Genomic DNA, 16,680 nt, shown 5'->3' with positions numbered 1-16,680 from the left:
AGTCAATATAATATCAGTGATGATAGGATTTGATTTGATAAGAGATAAAAATGAAGAACAGTGGGGACAAGAAAAGCTAACAAGGTTGAGGGGTCCACTACTTGAAATGAAATAGAACAAACAAACAAGCTAAGATGACAGTTTCTACAAAAACTGTCTCTTAGCTACTTTTAGAACTCAAAAACATTATTTGGAGAGAGAAACAACGTCTATTACTACAAGTACAACTATGTTATATTGAGACAACGTGAGAGTCGGTCTAGGAACAAAATAAGGAGGGTAGACTAGTAGAGCGAGGATTTGGCAGATAAATGAGTGATTGAATATTATGATTCATGGTTACTCTAGATTGAATTTTCAGAAAATATAGTCTTTTTCTTTTCCATCTTTTCTTTTGGGATTCAGTTACTTCCTATAAATCTCAAACCAGCAACTTCAAGTCAGAAAAATCCGTGATCTTTAAGATTCCTTCTCTCTCATCATCTTCGTGGTCTTTGCTGAATATTTGGCTTGCCTTCTGGGTTTGTTCCACAAATTTTTAGGCAATCTTCAAGTACATGTTGATTTGGCTTTCAGATCACAGTGATGGGATTTAGTTATCAATTATCAAACACTTTGTTCTCTCTCTCTCTCTGGAATCTTGATATTGGGTATCTTGGTTTTGCTTAAAAATTTAGTCTTGGAGACAGTGATGGTGCAAGATTGAAACTTTGGGAGACTGGTTTTTGTCATATACTTTAGATTAGATAGATTTGGATTAAATGGAAGATGATGCAACAATGCCTCAGGAAGATCAGAGAAACAGTGAAGGTATAGGCATGGGGAGCCTTGGTAGATCTTCTAAGAAGTCAAAGCAGAAAAAGGTGCCACAAAGGGGACTTGGTGTGGCACAACTTGAAAAGATAAGACTAGAAGAACAACAAAAGAGAGATGCACCTCCTATTTCACCATCTCAAACTGCTTTACCATCAACCAAACCATCATATCTGCCTCTCCCACTTAAGAATTTTCATGACTCCAACCAATCACCTTCCACATCTCTTTTAACTTGTGAGCCAACATCAGAATTTAGGTCCCGTTTGTCATTGCAACAGCAGCAGCAGCAGCAGCAGCAGCAACAACCACCCATTAATGATAAAGTTCCTAGCAATGTTCCATTGACAAACAGTGGTGGCTTTGGAACTGGTTGGCCCGTTGTTCCTGGACACGAGAATGTTCCCAAGTGGTGGAGTTCCTATCAATATGATTCTGAGAAGAACAAATTTGGAGTGGATGACTCAGGATTGCCAATTCTGCTAAGTTTGCCTTTTGAATCCAACTCCATTTGGCCTATGCCCAATTTGGCACAGAGAACACCACAATATCAACACCAATCTTCTTCATCAGTGGTAAGACATTTTCTTTTTTAGTTCGTATCATGGGAGTTTCATTTTCCATGTATTCATCACATTCTCTTCCCATGGAATAAAAGGATTGATTGGTTTATTGAATATGTAGCTCGGTGTCTCTCTTTTTTTTAATTTATATGATGTGGTTTTCATTCTCTCACTGTTCATCACATTCTCTTCCCGGTAATAAAACATAATTGGTATATTTAACATGTAGGTGAATGTCTCATCAGGAACTTCATCAACACCCATGCCTCATTTCTCAATAGAGCCCCCTTCAAACCAAAGCAATAATAATGACAGTAGTGTGCCTGTGAGACCAACTGATAAGGTATGTCCAATTTGTGCTCTTAAAGTAATTTGAGTATTTCAGTTTGGTATCTACTATATATATGTTATCGATGAGATGCTGGAAAAGCTTTGTCGAAGTGAGTCATTGAATGTGGTATCTTCTGTGGTGGCTGCACATGGATGTGATGGTCTCTTGCAAGGACACATGAATTTTTTTGCGTGATAGGACATGGGTTCAGGAAGATTCATTGGACCCTTAGGAAGGTGGAGGTTGGTTCATAGCACTATAATCATGATTCAGTTATTAGATGTGAAGAATGTGGTTTACAATAGAAGATTGTAGAATGTAGTGGATGTGGTGGAAAAAGGAGATGGAAGAGAAAAGTGCATGAATTACCCATTAGAGTACTAGTAAACAATTCCTACTTTATATGCATGAATTTCTCAGCTTGTTCAGTTGAATAGTCAGATCATAATCATGTAAGAACTTGTACGTTTTGATGGAACAGACTATCCTTAGAACTTTTTTAGTTTATGTGATTCAATATTGGTGTTTGAAACTTAATGCAGACAGTTGGAACAAAAAGGCCATACCCTTTCTCCTTGAATTTTCCCCATGCCCCTGCTTTCAATTATAATATGCCACCCTTTGCCGAAACAAGAACAAATGTAAAAACTTCGTGTGGAAACGGTAGCGAATTTAACTTTGAGGCTGGCAATTCAACTTCCAGGTAGTTTCAGGTTAACCTTTTGACCCTTATGTTGTAGTTCTTGTCTTCTCATAGAATGTGTTTCTGTACCATCTGCAGAGAAGTCACACTCGCTTCAGCATCCAACTCTAAGCCAAACTCAAAGAAAAGAAGTGAAGAGAATGAGAGTTTCAATGGAGACTTTCTCACATTGGCTCCTCCATCTCCTACTTCTTATCAACCTCCAAAGTCCACGCCATCTTCAACTCTCGTAGCATTTCAAAACCAGGTATGTCCTGAACTTGAGTTTCTATTCTCCATTTTGGTATTTGATGATTCATTCTTGTATTTCACTTGGTCAAGGGAAATGTAGAAGAACAAATCCCTGCTCCGCCAGTGTACAGGCTGTTCAATCAACAAAAGCAACCACTGTATGGCTTCTTCCATCCAGAACCAAAGGAGGAACAAATTGGACATACAGCAGCCAGGATTCAGAATGGTCATGAAGTGGGAGAAAATGTTGATCTTAATTTGAAACTATGAATAGAAGTTCTTGGCTTGTTGTTCCTCACCGTGAAACTTGCATACTCATCTTTTGTCTTTTTTCTTCTAGTTTTGTTTTACTAGTGGTAGATACTCCTGAATGTGCACATGTAGGGATGAGTATGAAAGGGACTCGAAATTTTGGCCATGTGAGAAGTAAGAGTGGAAAAAGAGAACAACAGATGTTGATTTGTTTGTTTTGAGTAGCACTATCTAAGGGCTTTTGATGAAGCCAAACTCTAGTAGCATGCCTTTGGGAATTGAGGCTATGCATTTGTTTGTTTTTCTTTTTTCTTAGTGATTCCTTTCTTGCTTGCTTATTGGATGAGTCAGGAATTGGAGTGGTAGCAAACTTGTGCATGTGGGTTGTGGAGAGATTTGATTGTGCATTGTTCTGTTTTGTTTCCTTCTGATTCCAAAATTCCTGCTTCCATTATGGTTCTAAATATGGCACAACAATGACACAAGTGCTACTGGGTGTCAATTCAGACAGACTTTCGACTGATTTTGTTTGATTGTCTCATTAGGTTTTATGAATGATCTGATAAGAAAATTGTGAAAAAAAAAATCATGTACGTTAGATGTTGTGTGAATGTATCTTACAAAGATTTAAAATTAAAAAACTATTCACATTATTAATTCTTATAAGTAAATATTTTAGGACTTGTTTCAGAACTGTGGTGGATACTAGAATATACTCCGAGAACCAAGGGTGTTTGACTGGAGAAAGTTAGTTTTCTTATTCAACTACTTTTAAAATATCATACTTTAGTCAATTAGTTATTTTTAAATCATTTTAAACCAGAGTTTACAAACTCGTAAGTATTTTGTCAATTGAGCAAAGTAATGGTTATACGTCCATGATCAAATTAATAGATTGACTTAGGAGGGGATATTTACAGGATTATTATCTAATTGAATAATCAAATGAACTCCCACGTTACCATGAAGTTTAGATATTTTACTATATTTTGAATGAAATTTAGAGCCATAATTAAGGAACTATTTTGGTTTATTCAATTATCTTTCATTGATTCATACCTCAATCCCTCCAAATCTAAATATTTCACTTGAAAGCATCTCATGTTCAAATATTTGATCAATCAATATGTAAGAAAACTAGAAGTCAATTATACATGTATGAGAATAACTTTTAGGAATAAATGTTTTTAGTGGTGAACTAAGATCTAAATTTGAAATTCGTTTTTTTAAACAATGAAAACTTTTATATAGTTTGATTATTAAACTTTAAAAATTACATAATTCTTCTGATTCAATAGTGTGAAACTTTTTTATGTATTAAACTTATTTTGGATTGTGTTTGAACAGTTTATATGTTTGACATGTTCTAGCTCAATTTAAAATATTGTTTAATATGTAAAAAAAAAAATCTTGTTTTAGAATTAAAAAACTATATTTATATTTATTTTTAAAGTTTAGAGATTAAAATATATCAAAATTTAAAATAGAAAATTCCAATTTTGGATGCAATTTTAGAAAATAAAAATATATTTAATCCTAAAATTGATATGAAAAGAAAGTTGAAAAAAAATATGATTTAATCTGATTTTAACCAGAAGTGGGTTTGATTAAATTTGACTCATTTCATGATTGTTTCAAGAAGTGCAAGACTGAAGTTGTTATTCTAGCAGAAGAGGTGTTCATCCTTCCCACCAAGAGGTATTCCAATGCATCCTTACATGAATTTCATTCTTCTCCAGCAGCTGGCCTTTCAAGTGTCAAACTTAATCTCATAATTTGTGTATTTGTATTGGTCGGGTTGGACGAAAGATGTTAAGAACTTTATCAAACAAAACTAAAGGGTCCCATTCTAGCAAAAGTACGAGGAGATCTTTTTATGGATTTTATAACCCATATTCTCACCTCGATACATGTTATATGGATCATTGTAACCGTCTAATAAAATATGCACATTTTCTAGTCTCACTTAGTATAATTTTGAGTTTTTTTTTTTTATATTTTTTTTAAAGAGATTGAACTTTTATATGGTAATATAGAAAATTAAGAGAATAGGTGAATTGTTCATATTCTCATGATCAAAAGCAATAATGCATAAATATAAGTGAGAAAATTAATTATCATTAGATATTAAAAATAACTTACTAAGAATTAATCAATTATTAATGGATATTAAAAACTACTTACTAAGAATTAATGTGGAATTTATAAGCCTTACATAATTTAGTCTAACAAAGGATGAATATCTAATGCAATAAAAATATAATTAATTGTAAAATAAAATCAAGTTTGTTCTTTGTGAGCATTTTATATAATTATGGATTATATAAATTTAATTTTTACCTTGAGTAACCTATGATGATCAAACCTCATTACTTGTTCCTTGCATTCTCATCCATTTTTTAGTGTGATATCAATATCATTCACCTAGACAAATTGTAAGACCCTAGAACCTCAAGAATTTACCAAGTTGTAAAAAGTTCAAGTTATAATGTAAAATGGAATGCTGTCAGGTTTGACATGGTTTACTATTTTAATTATAACTTTTTGTAGAAAATATCAATTGAGTTGATTCTTGTTTTATTGAAAACTAGACTCAAATATCTTTAATTGGACATATAAATATAAATTTTTGGACTACCGGGCTAGCTGCAGTAAAATTATTAAAACTCGGAAACGTTAATCACGCTCAGGTATGTTCAGTTTTGACCTATGATGACTGTTTTGCTGATTACTCTCTCTACCGAACTCCAATTGAGTTGATTCTTGTTTCATTGGAAACTAGACTCAAAGAGCTTCAATTTGACTACTCATACGCATATTTTGGACTTCGGGAAGGGGTCTAATTGAGCTGGGGAAAACGTGACAGTGTTGCTGTCCAGGGGCTAGCGTCCAACCTTAATTTTAGGTACATTTTTACAAGTTGCGATTTTTTTTGGAGTGGGTAGGTTGTGTTCTGAACTAGGAGAACATTTTGGAACCTTTGGAGACTTTCCTACCATGTTTTAGGGCTGAAAAAAATGGTTTAGGATGGTTCATTGGTTGTTTATTATTGCTAAGTACCAAGTGCATAGGTCCTTTGTTGTCTAAGGCATCTTCTTTTAATTCCAAATCAGATTTGGAGTTTTGGGGGAGAGTAGAGAGGTCCTTGGTGGGAGGTGAACGAAAATCCTAAGTGTTCTAAGTGTGGAGACTGACTTGGTCTAGCAAGGAGGAGAGGAATTGCTCTCTTTGAAGAAGAGAGATTTAAGTTAGAATTTTCTTTGAAATTGAAACTGAAAACAAGCAAAGGTGGTGGTCTAGAGGTATCAAGAGTGAAGAATTTCTTGCAAGGAGAAGAGGTAGGGGAGCTAATCCTTTCTTGATTATGATCATGAATATGAGTATGAATGTGTTAAAATTTGGTAATGGTAGTTATATATTGACTTGTGTAAAATTTGGTTTTCATGATTATAATTTCTTATTTTCGAGTTACTGTGGTGAAAAATTTCTATTAATTGTTTTCACCGTTGGATTTAGCTAAAATTTTAGTATGTGAATCCTAAGACCTATTACTAAACTTTGACCGTTAGGATTTGAAAATAGAAGTCTCTACTTGGAGAAGTAAATACTACAAGTTTGAGTAAATTAGTTACCCTGTAGTTCTGTTACTAAGTTGTCTCGGTAAAAATATAGATTTTGACCTATTTAACCGATAGATCAACCTCAAAATTTGATATATGATTCTTAGGACATATTAATACAATTTGACCGATCGGATTTGTAATTGAAGGTCTATGTTTAGAGAAAGAAATTTCGAAAGTGTGAAACAATCGGATGAACACTGTATTGTTGTTCTTAAGCTATCATGGTACAAATTTCGTATATATTTCATCTACCGTTAGATTGAGCCCAAACTTTAGTATGTAGTTCATAAGACATATTAAGTGATCTTGACCGTTCAGATTTGGAATTAGATGTTGTTGCTTAGAGGAATTCATTCCGCATTTTGAGTTTAACCGTGAACCACTTAAATTTCTGTCTCTGAGTTACCTCGGTAAAATCTCCATATCTACTTAGATAACCGTTAGATTAATCTGAACTTTTAGTATGTTGTTCCTAGGAGATAGTGGCATACTTCGACCGTTCGGATTTTAGATCGGAATTACAGATTTAGAGATATTAATTTCGTATCTTCTCAGGGATCTTAATATTGCTTAATTTATGTTTTTGGATCATTTATACATAAATTATGATTTCCGCCTCATTAACCGTTGGATTGGACTGAAAATTTTACCATGAGTTAAACATGTTGTTTATTAGTTTGATTGGTTCAGATCTATAATTAATGATATGAGTGAAGAGTAATATTTTCACGAAATAGTAAATTTATTTGTATTGGGTAAAAACTTGGATAATTATATTCTTAAATTGTATGTGTAGTTGTATTTTGGAGATTGGAGGATGAGTTATATAATATATTCTATATTAGAAAATTAAATTATATTGAATATTGTGAGTTGTAATAATTATTTGAGTTAAATCATGAATTGTAAATAAGTTGATGGTAAATTTGGATGGGTGGTATAGACATTATTGCCATAATTGTAAATCTGAATTTTTATTTATTTTCCTACGACTTTGGTAAGTCGGGAGAGGAGAGGTTTGAAGTCGGACACTACTTTGGTAAGTAGGTGGAAAAATGAGAGGTGAACTTGACATAAACCGCACTGCTTTGGTAAGTAGGCGGAGTGTTCCACGCTATGCTACTTTGGTAAGTAGATAATATTACATTATTGTGCTACTTTGGTAAGTAGACAATATCACCTTGTTATACTACTTTGGTAAGTAGATCACCTCATTAGATTACTTTGGTAAGTAGTCAGTATCACATGGTTATACTACTTTGGTAAGTAGATCACCTCGTTAGATTACTTTGGTAAGTAATCAGTATATCATGGTTATACTACTTTGGTAAGTAGACAGAAGGATTGTTGACTGCTGTGCTTTGGTAAGTAGGCAGATTAATAATATGTTGTATTGACTCTAGTGAATCGACTGATGATTTTAACTGGAGAAATATTATAAAGTATCGGTGTAATAGTTGGTTTTTGAGTATGTTTGAGATGCATGTATTTGACTGATTGCCACACTTGTGATGTTAGTAAGATTGTGGATGATGTATATTTCTTGAATCGGTTAGCTCACCCTATTGTCTGTGTTTGTGTATGTGAATGCAATGATCGTATAATGTGTGATATTATACGGGAGCAGAAACTATTTCAGATGAATTAGCAGATGGTTCTGAAAATGCTTAGAAGATGAGAGATCTGCGGGGAAAAGGAGACATGGGGAATTTCTAAAATAGATCTATGTTTGAATTTCCGAACTGTGTGAAATTTTAAATTTCAGAAGTTTATGAACTGTGTGGACTTTTATTTTCAGAAGACTTGTGCTGTAATAAAGAACTTAAAATTTTGTTGGTGTTAAAAAAAAAATTACATATGTATTGTGTGGAAAATAAATTGTAACGCCTAAATCGGGGTGTTACACAAATTATGATACAACATTCCTACAACTCTCTCACTAACAATTCACCCATTTGAAGTCTTATATTTCAGGAATTCACTAGAGTCAGTGAATAAAGAAGATGGCACAAGCTGATCAAACCAAAGAACTTTTACAATAAACTCATTGTGAGGGAGTTGTATGCAAATGCCTACACTTTAAAATAGAAACATGAAAAAGGAGAGCATGTTGAGTTAGAGGAAAGAGAGTTAGTTCAATATGATAGGACACTATAAGAGAATTCTTAAGAGTTGGTGGAGCAACATCAAAGGAAGAAAAAAGAGAATTCCAAAATCTAATGAAAGATGTGACTTCTGAAAGGCTCACGGTCCTACTGTGCGTACAAGGATAAAACATTTGAGTTGGACAGGATAGGGTAGCCTCAATGGATACAAAGAGCCAACATGAGAATAATCACACAAATTTGGATGACTTTTCTCTTTGTAAATGTGATCCCCAATTCGCACGTATCAAGCCTCATATAATGCAAGCACAAATGATTTACTACATCATGCAAGGTTATTTATTGGATGTGGAATTTTCAAGATAGTAATCTTAGAACCCACATCCAGCAGACAGCAAAACCAATAGCCTTCTCAAGCCTCATTAAGTTATGAAAAATGCAAGGGGTGGATATTCCACCTCATCCAAAGAAGATGAGGTTGTCAATCAACAAGGCATACATTCAAGCTAACTACACAAATGAGTTGGATAATGTGCAGGGTCTAATGCTAGAACCTCAATCCGCGCTAGAGCATAATTCCAATACCAACAGTTCAAGAAACAAGAAGAATCCCTACAATGCATTGAGTCACATCTTTCATACGTGCAACAACAATTGGTAGCAAACCATTGGACTCAGATGGTCTTACAATTCATCCTATTCAACTTTGTCTAAAAATAACAACTCAATCAACCCTTTCAATACATGAACCCTAAGAAATTCATAATGTTCACAACTTGACTTAGGAACAATTCTTTTGAAGAAGAGGGGATTGGAGGTGCAATATCAAGTACAACAAAGGCACAACAACATCAACATAAACAGCCTCAACTACAACACAATTCTATCAACAACACGATGTTGGTGGTTCAAAAAATTCTTGAGACACCAATGTTGATATTGTACCTCAAAAGGAAAACCACAAGAATAAAAAGGCATCAATACTAAAGTTGGTGATCTAAGGAGGGGTAAATTGAAATATTTGAAAATTTACAAAAAAGAAGTGAACAACCTTATAACAATGACGAGGCAACCGCAACAAAAGGAAGAGGTCAAGAGTTTGATGAATTCTTTGACTTTGAAAGAACCTTTGTATCCCTTGATGCAGGAAAGCAATAAAGAAGTCCCCCGCCAACATCAACCAATAAAAACAAAAGTTCTTTTTAAATTTTTTGCTCTTTAAATTTACTACACTTTGATTTCTGTTTTAAAATTTTAGCCTTTAAATGTTGTTTTAGACTAGTTGTTTGTTTGTTAAGTATGAATGTCTTAGGTAATATAGTATGTAAATACCCTTTTGGACATGGTTGGACTAGGTAATATAGTAGAATATATCTAATGAATCCCGAACTTGATTACTTATAGTTCAAACTCCACGCCAAATTATATCTAACAAACCCCAAACTCTATTACCAAAAGTTCGAACTTCATGCTGAGTCATGTGAGTCATACTTAAGCTCAACTTAAGGCAGTTTCTTTCTGCACTCTATTCTGAATAATTTCATCTAAAATAGGAGTGGGTGAGCGTCTGCTGAGTGTTTTCCAAAAAGTATTTCCGGAATTGATTTAGTGAGTTCGTCTGAAAAAATAAGAATAATGGGGTGCAGAGAGAGATTTGGTAGGATGCAGAAAGAAACTACCTCTTACTAAAAGCTCGAACTCCCCCCTTTAACTATCACTTTCCATATTCGGCCCACCTTATCCATTATATAACTATGACCAATAGATCATGGAACTCACCTTAACCCATTTTATTCCCCTCAGAACTTAAATGTGGCCCATAAAATCATTTAAATGGGACTGATAGCATGGAAAACGCATTTTTCTGAATGATGAGAACTCAAAACAGTTGGATACGGTGATTTCAATCTATAATGTTTATTTGTGCTATATTTTGTCTAATTGGACGAATTAGTCAAAATTGTAGCCACAAATTCGATGTCAAATCCACACCATTGATGGAAGTCACCAACAACGTATTCATAAACAAGCTATAAAAATCATACACACCCAAAAGGCACTAACATATGAAACAGTATTTGGTCTACGACCAACCAAATACATAATCAAGAACATACACCAATGCCAGGGAGAACGGGTAAAGAAGGATAGCCAGTATAGATGTCCATAGAGGGAAGACAGTGCGGAAGCTGGCAAAGACACCCACCACAAGGCAGACCACCAAAATGACTAACACCTCCGAAGAGAAGTCCCACGTCAATCCCCTCGCATAAACCAAGGCCAAGAATACTGATAGGCAAAGCACATTATTCATTGTCACTGCACCATATAGCTGCAAAAACAATAGAAATCATGTTTTAAATCACCTCAAGGAAATTAATTACAGTAATCGGTAAAGCTTATAAATCAGCCAGCCTTAGTCGCGTACATCGTTGAAAGAAAAGTATGCATGGTTGAACACCACTACCAAAGAAATCCAAACACAACGTCAAGTTCAGAACCAAACCCTTAAATACTTTAATCCCAAAGTGATACAAGTCACTTTAAAAGTCAAGGCAAGCAGCAATCATTAAATTAATTACTAAGAAAATATATAGCAGCCATAAAAAAATACAATAATGATGATGCCAACAAGTAGAGTCACCATTATGATCACCTCTCATTCGTCATTCAAAGAGCTAAAACAATGATTCAAGACTTGCGATATTCTTATTTCTCCAACCCTAGAATTTCAAGACTATAGCTCTTTGCTAAGAAGGAATCAATGTATCCACAGGAAGGGGCAACTTTAGATACATTCTGAACATAAACTCATCTTTCTATTATCCTCTCCACCTTGTCCCCTCCAAAATAATTTTTCAATTAAAAGATATATTAATGTTTTGGAAACGAGAACATCAAAGGGACCCCATTCAGCATCATATTTATCCAAAACTCCAACCACGAAAGGACTTCTGTTATTTGAATAACCACAAAATAAATCAATTACAGAGAGAATTGATTACATTAACCATAAAATATAATCTTGAATAAGTCACGGTCAGTTATTCTCCCCTTTTGTTTAGCTAAGTCCTGAATGAACAGATCATGTGGCAAATGACATAATTGAGTGAAAAGATATTCAAATGCTTTATAGTTTATAGGTCATATTCAACGTTTGCATACTAATGCCTGAAAGAGAAAGAGTATGAAACAAGAAAACAAACCTCAGAGAAAGTTAATGAAGCAGTTTGCCTCTTATCACGACTGGCAAAAATTATTGCCGACACTGCTTCACTTGAATTGGTTGCTAAAGGCAGAGCAATGAAGGAAATGAAGAAAGCAGGAATACTTGTAGCCTCAGAAAAGTTATCCACGACATCAACAAGAGGATCAGCAAATGCAGCAGCAATAATAGTACCCAGTAGCAGAAGCAGAACTGCTTTGATGGATGTCCATTTAGCATTCTCAATACCCTCTGCTTCTTCATTACTCTGATCTCCCACGTCCAGCAAATCATGTTCCCTTTTCGTTTCCTGTGCACAAAACACCTGTCAGTCTTAAGTGCCAAAACAAAATTTGTGAAGTTGAGGATTGCATAACTTACTGTGTGAAAATCACTTAAAAACTTCATTGTGTGTGGACCAGCATCACCAGATGCAACTCGAGCACGCTGGGCCCTTTGAAGCCATCTACTGACACCATTAACAAATTCTACTTCATCAACTAGTTCGTTGCCAGAAGTATCAAAATCATTCATGATCCTTTTTACAGCATCATCATGATCCAGGTCAATCTCCTCAAACTGAATTCCAACAACCAGTGCTTTCAATTCACTATGAGTAAGACTGCCATCTTGATCTTCATCAATGGTTCTAAACAATCTATATATATTCCATTAAGTCATTGACAACCAAAAGCATCAGATTATGAGAAATGCAACAAACTTCTTTCAAAGTAACATACTTTTAAGTCCAAGCAAAAAGGAGAGAAAGCCTTACTTTTCAATGACTTCTTTATCAGGTTCTCCATTATCTTTCAGCAGCCTTCCCAACGCACGTTTCTTCAAATGTCTCAAAAATCCTAGTATAACATGCTTGTGTTTAATATATTCAAGTTTCCTCTTTTGTATCCAGGGCTGGAAAATCTGCACCATTTTTTCTTTTTCTTAATTTTCTATAAGATGCAAAAACAATGGCCAGGTTTAAAACAGGTCAAATATTCATCCAGTATATCACTGAAAGAGCTAACTGTAGGATCACATCCAACAAAAAAAAATATTGTGTATCATCCAGAGGTATATAAAAACTGTGCTGGCTGATGAAGAAAAGAAAAAATATATTACAGTAAACACTAGTGCACTGTAAAAGAAAATTACCTGGTAAAGACAATAAGCAGCCAATAAACAGAGTGACACAATGAGGGCTATCAAAACAGCCAAGTGCCTTCCGGATGTTGAATTAAGAATTTGTGGTAATTGAACGATCAGAAATGGAAGGACAGATATAACCATAATCCGTGCTGCATAACTTGTCCAGATATCAGTACTAACACCAGAACCTGCACCGGGAGATTTTAGTAGGTTAAAGATCCAAATGAATCAAACATGCCAGACATTTAAACAGCACAGCTCAACTGCATATATACAATCATCATGGTTTGGAAACAAATAAGAAAATCAAGAATCATAAATTCACAATATATCTTTAACCAGCCCTCTTCTCAAAGTCCCAAACTCATGTTACAACAATAATAATCAATGCACACATTCAGTGGTTTGAATGCAGTATATAATCCTTAATCCACAATAAGGGTTGAAGAAAGATACTCGCGTGAATTACCAAGTGAACTATCTTCCAATTATTTCTTCTTGTAAGTGATGTTATAACAGTAAAAAATCATTCATCTGTCTTCATTTAAACTTAAGCTCTCAGATAGTTAGTTTATGATACTGTATAAGATTTTCTAAGACCAAGAGGTCTACATTTTGATCCTTGCAACAATCATTCTTCTAAACAAAAAAATGTTGAAATTAAGCAAAAAGAAGTAGGCCATATGGGCTGTCCACTGTTCAAGCCTAAAGATATATTGTAAGCGAGGGCATGCAAAAAGATGTTAGAAATGCTAAAGCCAAAGCTTCTGTGATAGTTAGCTCATGACACTTTTAAAAGTCATTAGTTAAGAAATCAATATTCCGCTTACATTGACACAATATAGGGAATGTTTTACAGGGAAACTCCAGAAGGTTGATTGCTTGATGACAAGAAAGGAGAGGAAACACCATAATCTTCATGCTTGGGGAAAGAGGAAGTTGGTTGACCTAACTTAATTTTTAAATTTAAATAAAGAACAGTTTCAAATGGCATACCAGTTAAATTAAATCCTCTTGTGTCTCGTGAATCAATAGCAATTGAATTCTCGATGTCACACTTGCCAACAATAACACAGGTCCCCCATATTATAGTAAGAAGCAGCACAGTGGAACCAGCTAGCAGTCCCATTCCAACAGATACCTGACTTTGAGCAGTTTCTTTACTACCTGAAAGCCCAGACACTAGAAAAAAAAAAAACAAGAAATATATATTAGGGGGGGGTGGAAATGGACAAATAACAGCACTACATAAGCATAAGTGAGACAAAGAAATTCCAATGGAAGTGGAAAAGATCCAAAGCAAATATGATGTTACAAAAGATTACAGAGCAGTGAAATTTTGATTATTAAGGAAGCATAAGAGATTATCCTAAACACTACATTACTACTAGTCAGATAATACTGAATCAGCTAAATTATCCAATTTTGGCCTCCATTTGGCTGTTAAGAATTGAACAGTAAATCTAGAAATTCTACAAAATCCGTCCCATATCAGCAATCGCTGGTACTGAGAGGTGAGAGCGGTTAGTCTTAACCAAACAATAAAAGAGAATAGTCAAAGTTATATTTAAATAAAACATATTTACCATTGACCATCTATACTATATATGTGTATATGGTCAAGATTAACTCCTACCAGATTCTCAAGCACTGACGGTTTTTTTACACTCTTATGCATCTGCTCTTTGATGGGCCACCCAGGCTCAAAAATACATTTATTCGTCCACCAAACACCATAAAAAGAAATTGAAACTACATTGAAGTGGGAAAAAAAGGCAGCAACAAAGACATATAAGCGCTGCAAAAGATGCATTCCATACCTGTGGGGGTTCACACCACGAAAATTAAGCACCAAAAGCAAAGAAAAGCGGTTGAAAAGTCAACACAACCAAAAAGAATCTAAAATCAAAAAGACATCACAAAGAGCAAAGGCTGAAGAACTTGGGAGGGAGAATCCTGAAAAAAAAAATTACAACAAAGAATCCAACTGAATAATCAACTTAAACAGGCACACGATAGCGACGTGAACCACTTGAACAAACAAAAATCCAATTAAACAAAGAGAATCAGAACAACCCAAACCATCCTCCAGGCAAGGCCTATCCAAACACACCCTAGTCCATACCATACATCTCTCATTACTTCAACAAAATCTCATTCCGGCACTACAAGCTAAGCTAAGACAAACATTCCTTTCCAGCATCATAAAGTAAAGATAAAATGAAAAAAGCTCACACCACTGACCTTCCACGAATCACTAAAAAGCGAAAACTTATTTGGAAAAGTTATTTAAACAAAATCCAAATCTCATCTACATATTCTACATAACTGTTTAATGTAAGGTCTATTTCACAGATTCCAATACATAACTCAAATTCTAATCGGAGAGCAAGCCGTACAGTAAGTATTGAATCCAAGTTCTGTCGCCGTTAAAAGCAAAACAGAGAGTAAGAGTTACTTACCGAGGATGAGCATGGCATCAGGAAGTGCACCGAGGATGGGGAGAAAGAGGCCGCCAACAATGCCGGGGCCCAAGATCTCGAGCAGGAGCTCGCTTCCGCCAGATAGGAACGTGGCAGCCTTGAACATGAGGAAGCCATAGACGATGATGAGGAACAGGTTACCGATGACGGTGGTGGTGCACGGTAGGAAGCCGTAGGTCTGCTCGCAGGAGGACTCGGCCGTGATCGCCGACGGGAGGCGGAGGAGGCCTTCCCAGGTGTTAGCGGAGACGCCATCAGAAAGCGGATCACGGGAGAAGAAGCGGGCATGAGCGTGACCGCACAGGATTACGATCCACAGGATGAGGAAGATGGACCGGTGGGAACTGAGAGAGGCAGCCATGGTCATTGGTAGTGGTGGTATGTAGCGTCACTAACTACCAAATCACTAAACATATATATGTGTCAGTTGTGCTGCCATAAAGTCAAAATTTAAATATTACACTAATTTTATTTTAAATAAGAAAAAATCAACACTTTAATCTATAATTACTAGTAGAATTTCCAATTATTTATCCATCTATCTGCTCTCTGTTAAGCCTTTATTTCAAATTAAATCAAATTTTACTGATCAAAATGGAGTATATTTATTCAAATTCTATCTAATTTTGTAAGAATATGCAAAAAGATATTTGACGATTGAGTACATTTCAGGAAGGTGCATTTAATCCCGTGTTTCCGGTTGCAGACACGTTGGGTACGCGCAGTTATAGAAAAGATATACATAGAAGTCAGAGAAAGAGAGAGGAAAACAGTGCTCGGTTGTTTTTTTGTCCACGGAGGAATCAAATGAACCCACAGTTTCTCATGACCGTAATTTAATAGTTGAAGCTGAAATGGCAAAAGATCATTAAGTAGTTTATTTAATGCTTACCAAAAAGTGATAGATTTTAATAATTTTTTAATTACTTCAAATTAGTATTTTTGGTTAAACATACACGAATGTTAGTTAATTTTTCTGATAATCACTTTAAAGTTAATTTAAGATTATTTTTTTGTTCATTAATATTTTAAAATATTTTATATCTTTGGTTTATATCTAATAAACTCATATAAACAAACAAAAATATGGAAGTACAACTTTTGTAAAAGTGCTCGAAATAATTAAGAATGTTTTATTTCAATTTCAAGCAGAGTTTTCTTTCTTTTGGTCGGTAGAGACAGAGACACGAAAGAAATCACCTTCAAAATTGCTATCATTTTAAGG

The 16,680-nt window shown here is 34.8% G+C and overlaps 2 protein-coding genes across 2 annotated transcripts; one reads left to right on the top strand and one right to left on the bottom strand.

Moving 5' to 3' along the window:
* Positions 1 to 173: 173 nt before the first annotated feature.
* LOC108333428 (uncharacterized) lies at positions 174 to 3,229 on the top strand. Its single transcript, XM_017568861.2, has 5 exons — positions 174 to 1,388; positions 1,606 to 1,719; positions 2,250 to 2,410; positions 2,489 to 2,657; positions 2,732 to 3,229. The coding sequence occupies exons 1-5, from the start codon at positions 762 to 764 to the stop codon at positions 2,909 to 2,911; spliced, it is 1,251 nt and encodes a 416-aa protein (XP_017424350.1). The 5' UTR covers positions 174 to 761; the 3' UTR covers positions 2,912 to 3,229.
* Positions 3,230 to 10,480: 7,251 nt separating this feature from the next.
* Positions 10,481 to 15,867, bottom strand: LOC108334357 (sodium/calcium exchanger NCL). Its single transcript, XM_017570148.2, has 7 exons — positions 15,435 to 15,867; positions 13,969 to 14,154; positions 12,979 to 13,160; positions 12,602 to 12,747; positions 12,208 to 12,484; positions 11,828 to 12,136; positions 10,481 to 10,953 (listed from the first exon to the last, which is right to left on the bottom strand). The coding sequence occupies exons 1-7, from the start codon at positions 15,820 to 15,822 to the stop codon at positions 10,705 to 10,707; spliced, it is 1,737 nt and encodes a 578-aa protein (XP_017425637.1). The 5' UTR covers positions 15,823 to 15,867; the 3' UTR covers positions 10,481 to 10,704.
* Between the last annotated feature and the right edge of the window lie 813 nt (positions 15,868 to 16,680).

Source organism: Vigna angularis, chromosome 11 (genome assembly GCF_016808095.1).
Source record: "Vigna angularis cultivar LongXiaoDou No.4 chromosome 11, ASM1680809v1, whole genome shotgun sequence".
Classification (NCBI taxonomy): domain Eukaryota; kingdom Viridiplantae; phylum Streptophyta; class Magnoliopsida; order Fabales; family Fabaceae; genus Vigna; species Vigna angularis.
Note: the sequence above shows the minus strand (reverse complement) of the source record. Positions and strands in the feature narration are given on the sequence as shown.